Source organism: Anneissia japonica, unplaced genomic scaffold (assembly GCF_011630105.1).
Source record: "Anneissia japonica isolate Jap-2015-1 unplaced genomic scaffold, ASM1163010v1 scaffold287760_len733007_cov179, whole genome shotgun sequence".
In the NCBI taxonomy this organism is placed as follows: domain Eukaryota; kingdom Metazoa; phylum Echinodermata; class Crinoidea; order Comatulida; family Comatulidae; genus Anneissia; species Anneissia japonica.
The window spans coordinates 519,352-528,698 of record NW_022699005.1 but is presented as its reverse complement, the minus strand read 5'-3'; the positions used below and the strand labels follow the sequence as shown (position 1 = coordinate 528,698).

Below are 9,347 nucleotides of genomic sequence, written 5' to 3'. Positions count from 1 at the left end.
GGCGCTACCCTTGAGGCCTGTATTAATAAAAGCAATACGCCTATTATGACAATTTTTAAAATATATTAGAATGTTCATTATAACACATATCCTATTATCTTGTGATGATATCATCGAGAGGATGACGATGACAACAATTACCTTTCATGTGACTTACAACTCCATGGTCCGTGTAAATTCTGTTATCGATTCATTTCATGCATCAGTGAGCATAATCACTCATTGTGTTGGTGGTGTGCAACCGCCACGACCTCCGTGCACATTCATTCATTGCTTCTGCAAAGTAGGTTCAGGCTGTTGGTTGTTCTGTACTTTTGGAGCAATGACAAAGGATTTCAAACTTAAACAGCCATGGAGTACATGACATTATCAAACCCGACGGAATTAGATGTTACTTTAAATTCGACCGGATCAACTTCAATGATTAACGGGACTGTGAACGAAATAAGTGGCGGTCTTATTGTATACATTATAGTTGTTTTTGTACCCATTGGTATGGTCAGTATCATTGGAAATGCGGTTGTTGTGTTGACCATTTACCGATATCCATCGCTTCAAATTGTTAGGAATTACTACATTGGAAGCCTAGCTGTTGCCGATTTTCTTACAGGTTGTATTGCGGTACCGGGAGCTATAATGCATTATATTTTAATACGTGGAAGTTTTTCCGGTGCAAATATGAGGGATGGTGTGACAATCTACGTAATGCCACTATTCCTATTTTCGTGGGCCTCCATTCACAACCTGTTATTGATTACATGGGATCGCTATTTGGCAGTGGTTCATCCTCTTGACTATGTTTCGAAAGCAACAAAAAAACGAGCGTTTCTGTACATAACGGTAGCTTGGGCTGTTAGTTTCATCCCAATATTAATTCCCTTCTTCTGGGGAATGGATACGAATGGACATGGAACTATACGGATCAAATCAAACGCTAACATGATCAGGAACTATATATGTAGTGGATATTTTTTTATCATTCTTACAATTATGGTGAAGCTGCATATGAGTACGTATATAATTGCAAGGAAAAAGGAAAGGGAGTTACCGGGAACGATAATTTCAACCAAGCAAAAACATGGGTCCGAATTAGCAATAGAACTTCAGTTAAAATCATTCAAGACAATAAGTCTTGTGCTAATTGTATTTGTGACTTGTCTAACGCCTTTAACTGTATTGACGTACGTAGAATACATTTGGAGCGTTTCTATACCGTGGCTGGTCTGGTTTACAGAAGCTATTGTGTTTGCTAGTTCGATGGTCAATCCATTTATCTATGCCTACAGAAGGCAAGATTTTAGGCAGGCTTTTAAACGAACGTTCAGGTGTAAATTATCACACTCAGCCCTCTCAACAACAACAGTATGACTATTTCGATAACTTGTAGGCCTATTCCTTTAAGTATATGGGCCTACTACTGTATTTACCAATAAAATCGAGGAAAAATGTCTAATTTAAAATTATAAAACATTGACTTAAAACCAAAAACTGATAAAAATAGTTTTCGGTGAATTAGGCCTACAGACTACTACAAATATCTTTAAATTGACTTAACTAGCCTATTTAATGGTCTTTGCAAAATAATACAGTAAATGTGTTATTTAGGCGAAATGTCTGTTACTGACGGAAATATATTTCCCCTTCAACATTTTTAAATGTACAAATTCAACAATTCAAATATGGAATTAATTTTTAGCTCAGTGTGGCAGACAGCCTAATAATATTTGCAATTTCAAAAAGTAGGCCTAGCAGGACAAAACTTGACCTCTGCACCAAGAAAGTGATAAATGGAATACTGTACAGTACCGTACGGCTCTATGAAGCAGCTGTTAGTAATATTAAAGTTAATAAGGCCTAATCTTTTTACAAAATGAATTCCGTTTGTGTGTTTCAATGAACAATATATGAACATTAATTTATCAGGTAGTGAAGCTCAGGAATCGAAAGCCATTGTTTATCATCTTAAAATTAGTTTCAATATGTTTTTAAATTTCATAAACTGTGCTACAGTGAGAGGAAGTGAAGGTTGTTCAGGAAGGTCATCAAAGCGAATATTTATTAATATTTAATTAGGCCGAACTTTGTTATACACAAAAACTATATTTTTGTCTTGCTTTTACTTTATACATTCTTGTATAATCGAACAAAAGGCTAACTGATCATGAATTTATCGGGATGTGAAACTCAGAGGAATCGAAAGTCATTATTGGAGTTTTGTTTCATGATGTTTTAGAATATTAGATAAGTCACAGAAAAAGCTAAACATTGTGCTACACTAAGTAGGCTATAGAATTTTACGTGAGGAACGATATGATGTCGATAAATGTGAAATATGGGAAAAAGAACCTTCATGAACGTTCGTAAAGGCATGCCCTCTGGTGATAGCGTCATCTTCGTAAATAATGCATAATGGATATCATAATTAAACGCCGTATTGCACTCTCATCACGAAAAGAAATGTTATGCTAATCTTTTTAATGAGAAAACATAAGGAGACCAGACGGCTTCCAGACTTTATTTCTGCAATATTTTAATAATTTCTGCCTACATTAAGCCTTACAGGATTTAGATTGAGATTCATGCAATAAAATCAAAAATTTAAAGTGTATTCGTTGTATCAGTATCAGACCAACGTCATAAGCTTAAATAGTGAGTAACAATTATTCATCATCAATCAAGTTGTTTGAGTGTTGTTGGAGTTAGCAATATATTGTACTATTAATTTCTACGTTATATAGGGCCTATTTTGTCTTCTGGCAATGCTGTAAATAATTGAAATGTGTGCATAAACATTATGCACGAAGTATTATTTAACCGACCTATAGGCCTAAGGGAGCAAGCAGCTACATATAATACCGGTAGGCCTATACATTTTTATTTTCCCCTTGAACTCGACCGCACAAAACAATAGGCCTAACTAACTGTAGCGATAATTGTAACATGAATATATTTAAAAAAAAATAATAATAATAAGAATAATAATAACAAAAACTATTGTGCCTAAAAAACACCATTCTTTCATCAAAAATATGTTCCATAAACTACAGTATAAAGAAATTAGACATAGGCCTACTTAAGTACAAAATTCTGCTTCAATTATGGAAATCTATTAATTCTCAGCCTTTGACAAAATACGTGAATCTACTGCGAATCTAAACAGAATCTAGCCTATCTACTCAGCTTTTATAGCTTTTGGTTCGCGAATGAATTGGCCGTATTTTAGATTGTGTAATACTTCAGTCGTGATGGAAAGATTTAAAGGTCTGAATTATTCATTTTCTATTATTCATTTTTTTTTATCTGTATACGCTTACATTTTTAAATATTTCCAAGACACAAAAAAAAAAACAAAACAAAAAAAAAAAAAAAAAAAAAAAAAAAACAAAAAAAAAAAAAAACACGGGGATGATTAATGAGATAAAGTTTTTTGAATATTTAAAAACTGGAGGGAAAATATTGAAACACCTGTCTCACTAACCGTTCCTATTTTTTTTTTTTCGTCAAATACCTGTTCTCTCTCACTTTCTCTCTCTCTCTCTCTCTCTCTCTCTCTCTCTCTCTCTCTCTCTCTCTCTCTCTCTCTCTCTCTCTCTCTCTCTCTCTATCTCTTTTTTGGTGAAAAATCGGTAGTACAACACATCAACAGTTGTTTTCCCCGGAGCTTTCCAAAAATCTGATAAACACCTCGTTCGTCTCCCTGTGGACTTGTTAAGTGTTGACTGCTTCACAATTCTAAATAAGACCGAAAAATATTAACAACAAAATAGTAATAAGTCGGTCTTTATTGAGATTTCTATGTTGCTGTCATACATCATCATAATAAATAATATATTATCAGATAATGTTTCATTTCCATGCAATGTATACCATGATGTAATAATTATTACAGTAGAATATAATCATATTACGTCCTATAACATTGAATCTACTGATTGAATATGCAGTGTGTAAAGTTGTTATGATTCGGTTTGCATGTGTATATATAATAACCTTAGCTTCTGGTAATTAAAAACTTGTTCAATATCATTATTATTAATACAGTATGGGTCAACGTTTCTTTTTCCCAATTATATTTTTCCACTATCGCATTTTATGATTTTAATAATAATAACTTGCAACATACTTGGTGTATCAGTACTATAAGTTTATTATAGTTAAGAGCTATTTTTATATTCACACTACACCTCTATAGTTTTCACAGATCAAGAAATTTCCAATGTAGCCATTTTACCATTATAATACCATATCTCATTTTGCAATATTTTGAATGTAAATCCCCTTTTAATATAAACTTTACCGATTTAGTTTATTATTTTACTATATTTAGGCTCATAGATTTTTGATATGCCATTAATAATAGAATCAACCTTATAATCGTTTTTGGCTTTTTTTTATGAAGTTATAGCAAAGAGTATAAATAGAAAAAGAGAGCCAACAACGCTCATTGAGAGCGTAAAAAAAACGATACGCCCTACGCAACCAGAGCCATATATATCTATGGCTCTGTACGCAACCAGAGCCGTAGATAGTACGCAACTAGTGTAGGACGCCAACCAACGCTTGTATGTGTTTTATTACCATCATAGAGCTATTAAACAATATATCTCTATGTTTATTACCCAGTACTCCACCGCGCACGGTCGGTTTGTCTGTTTATCTGTTCTCCACAAGATATAGTACTTTTGTAGAGGGCGGTATTTACGCTTGTATAAGCCTGACCTAAAGTAGATCTAAAAGTATGTAAACATAAGATGATAAACATAGTGTAGGGCCTATGATAGTTGCATGGAGGAAATTTTTCCCCTCCATGATAGTTGAAAGAATTTATACATACAATGCTGTGCAAATAACAATATGTGTAAGAAAAACCAAATATGATGCTTGCGATAGATATTGGAGAGACCTATTTTTTATACTTTACACAAACAGCGAGTTTATTATACAAATGAATTATTATTATTATTATTATTATTATTATTATTATTATTAATATTATTATTATTATTATTATTCATTATTATTAAAAATATATTTATCATCATCATCATCATCATCATCATGTTTTTAGCCATTATAAATTCTCATTCCTTCTTATGCAGTTTACACAATCAAACTAATAGGAATGCAAAGGTGGTCAGTATATAAGAGAGCAATATATTTTATTTGTGCCATCAAACAATTATATAGTAAATACAATATAAAAGATATAACAATATTAATAACAACAATGACAATATTAATAACTTACGAGTAGTCATGCTCTTCTATCCATTTTTTTTCATATTAATTATAAAAATATGATATTCAAAAAATATTAATGATAATATTAATAGTTACAATTATAATATTTTCAGATTCAATTAGCATCAGTCTGTCTGCATATATAGCATATATTCAACATAGCTTTATCAATGCTCTTAAATTCATTTTTTTTAAATTTTCAAATATATTTTAAACATATTAATTGTAATAAATAGCTCAGTTATAATTATAATAATTTCAGTTTCACTTTTAGCTACCGTCTTCTGCATAGCAAAAGAATCTTAGCTTTGTTAATAATGATAATCACAATCAATAGAGTGACAATTATGATAATATTAATATAATGACTAGGCAATAGCCTACTAATAACAATAACAACAAATAACACATTATAACAATAACAGATGAGGCCGAGTAAAATAACTATTTGCAAAATACTATATCCGATGGAGTTTTGCGTCAGGAGAAATAATACGAAACATTGTTTCTCTGATGCAAAACGCCATCGTAAAAGCAGTACCGCTGCTACTTGGAGATCGGATTCATCCCGCAAACTCGGTGGTGTAGTTAAGTCATCGGTCTAGTTAACCTAGAGGTCGTGGGTTTGATTCCTATCTGAAGCAACCGTGATTTTTTTTATCAAGTATTTGAATTGTACTGAGCATTTAGTACTATATAACACGTCATGTGGGCAAACATCATTTCGTGAAATATTATTGGAGGAAATCATAAAATTCTAGTATAGTACTTTAATAAACATCCAATAATGTTTTCAAGCATTAGCCACATATCGTGTATGCAAAAATTCATAACCAAGGTTTTGGAAAATCAAATTTGCTTGTTTACAAACTTTTTTACAACACATTTTAATAATAAAAATTATGATAATAATAATAGTTTAGTTGGGACGGCATTCCACACCAGTCTGCCTATACACAGAATCTGTGATTGCTCAAAATGATCTGAACAGATTTTATAATTCTTACAGAGACAATCGGATGACTTATCCCGTAAGTCATTTTTCTTCATATTTTGGATCCACTTTCCACATCTGAAATGCAATAAAAGAAGTGCCGCTTATAGTAAGTAAGAATCAAGTACATAAAGAAAACAGTCTAGGCATAGGATAGGCCTATCTGTTCAAATAAAATTTGCAGTTAACCTTTTTCACGGGACCTGGTTAGACAAAGCCGTTATTCAATGGTTTTTAGTAAGGGGCCTAGACTAGGCCTATATATAATAAATGGGTTAATTAATTTAAAATTGTAATACAGTAACTAATAGGCAAACCGCCACACATTGCCAATATTTAGCACTGTCAATCTTTATGCCTACATTTAGCACACTGTCAATTTAGGCATACACACATTGCATTAACAGAAGTCACTTAGCAACCAATGTTATACAAATTGTTAACTTGTTATTAATTGTTGAGCGTAATGTAGACCTAGGCCTAGGCATGTACATTGACAGAAATCACTTAGCGCCATCAACTTATAACAAATTGTAACTTTTTTTTTCCACAAAATTGTTATACAGAGCTTTGTACTCACCGCTCTTTTTCTTTAGGGAAACGAATTGAAAGAAGGAGCAATTTGGGGTTTTTTGGCTGTTATTATAACAATTAAAAGCTGAACACCTTAATGCCATACTGCTAGCTGTACGTCTGCACACGCGCATTCAACCGCTCGTGAGTGACGTTTACCCGCGTATACGTTATACCTGCACAGAGTTTTAAAAGTTTTCTACCAAAGATCTTATAAACACAAAATAGCGTTCTCCGCGATTTACGCGTGCAAATTCTGTAATAAGGCATGAATGGCGCCTTCTTGCTAAATTGGAAACTTTTGACCCTTGGCCGCTCTGACCATACCGTACACCGCGCGACTTAACCTTGGGTATCAATCCTGTGAACAGCAGAACAGGAACCATGTCAGATCCATGGCAACAGATAGGACGCCCTCTTCCAAAACTGATTACTTTTTCTCTTTGGTATAATAGCGCATGAATGGCGCCCTTTTGCTAAATTGGAAACTTTTGAACCTTGACCGACGCTTGACCGAATTTGATCTCTTTTTAGTGACTTCGTTTAAAAAAAAAAATTAATTGGTTCGTGTGGGAATCGAACGTACAACCACCAGGTTTTGCTATTCATTATCCACCATCAACTAAACTGCCTTAAAAAAAAAAAAAAAAAAAAAAAAGTTTTGTGTGGGAATTGAACACACAACCACCAGGTTTCTCGTAATATGATTAGTCTATTTTTTTCTAATTTGCATAATGAATTTTTCAAACATTTTTGTCTATTTAAAAAAAAGTGCGTAAGTTATGGAGATGGTAACAATCAAAAATCGATTATAAATTTAATCTACATTTTTAGACAAAAACAATAAACCCTCTTGGCCCACGGCCAATTTTTGACACCATGACCATGCATAATATTAACCTGCAGTGTATATATACAAAGAATTTTTTCTATTAGGATCAGAGTTGACTAACTGGTACTTGGTGTGGTACTAGGTTTATCGCATATATGGCTTAGGGGCCGCGGTTTACCTCCCTCCGTTTAGTCATGCTGGATCAGGGGTTGCAAACTCGGCGATCGTGGGTTCGATTCCCACACGAGCCAGTTTTTTTTTTTTTTTTTTTTTTTAAGGTATGGATGGTGGATAATGAATAGCATACGAACCAATTTTTTTTTCTTTAAGGCAGTTTAGTTGATGGTGGATAATGAATGTATTGTACTCGTTGATGGCATCGCGAAATAACAACAAATAACAACGTAGCATGTCCGAGCCTAGGCCGCCATGGAAGCTCACTGGCTCCTGTGTAATTCATGTTGAGCCAACTGCAGACGAAACGGTTACAATCTTTTCAGAGATAAGCTGGAAGAAAGTTTTAGACAGTGCCCATCAATGGAAGGATTTTAATACTGAGGAATGGAAGTCCTTGGCTTGCTTAACCGTTTTTCTTCCATCGTCGCTTCCAACCGTCTAGGCGCGTCTAGCCTAAAGAGGGCCTACATAGCAGGTCGAGATCCACGAAAAGTCGTATATGAAGATGTGGGTTACCTGCATCTTTATATTTCCACAAGTAATTAAAATTGTTTATTGAGCAGATTAATCACACCGATAAACATTTGTACTACTTTCGACTTGATAAATATGAACTTCTATTTAGAAGTTTACAAATTTTAAGTTAATAGAACATACTGCTGTTACATCTTCTAGTTTACCCCCACCGTTGTATTTAGATCTAATTTTGCTGAGAGTTCCGCTTGAACAGTTCTGTGGACATTTTGGTATCTGCGCATGACATGCTTCCATTGCAGGATTTATAATGTGTTGAGAAGCATAATCTAGGAAGAGAAACCGGCAGCTGACTCTCCGAAGTTTTAGAAGTTATTTTATTTTTTTATTTTAATTGTTATATCATTTTGCTTTTTAAGCTGCTGCCACCTAGCTATTGTAGTATTGCTTGATTTTTTATTGCCTTTTTTATATTAAAACAAATGAATGATTGTTAGATAGGATAATTTATATGAAAGAATGGTGGTGGTGGTGGTGGTGGTGCTTTTCTTTATATTTGAAAACGGAGACCTGCATACGAAAATTAAAAATTAAAAACAGAACCATTTATATTCTACGCAAAGTCGAAAAAAAAAGGCCAAAGCAATGCTCTGATCAAAGTTTTATAGCCAATTGATATCTCTTGGACATGAAATGTGTATATACATTTTTAATTCCTTTATTTCATTCCCATAGTAATAAAAAATAATCCCCTGTAGATTTTTCATGTATTTAATATAAAGTGACTATAACTAAAGGATGAATTGTAACGTCGGTTACCAAGGAATCCCCCAAATGATTATAAAGCATATGATATAATTAGAAAAAAAAAATATTGTAGCAATGAGTACCCATAATTGACTGACTAATAAATCACAATTGTTACAATATTTTCATGTATTAAAACAGAACTAGCAAAATGATTTTTTTTTGTTCTAGAGGGGATTTTTGATATGCCATTTATAATAGAATAAACCTTAAAATCGAAAATAGGGTATATATATATATATATATATA

At 33.1% G+C, this 9,347-nt stretch overlaps 1 protein-coding gene across 1 annotated transcript; it reads left to right on the top strand.

Moving 5' to 3' along the window:
• The first annotated feature begins 241 nt into the window (after window positions 1-241).
• Window positions 242-4,371, top strand: LOC117102798 (5-hydroxytryptamine receptor 1A-like). The gene has a single exon (XM_033243209.1). It carries the CDS (start codon window positions 352-354, stop codon window positions 1,366-1,368), a length of 1,017 nt encoding a protein of 338 aa, XP_033099100.1. The 5' UTR covers window positions 242-351; the 3' UTR covers window positions 1,369-4,371.
• Window positions 4,372-9,347: the final 4,976 nt, after the last annotated feature.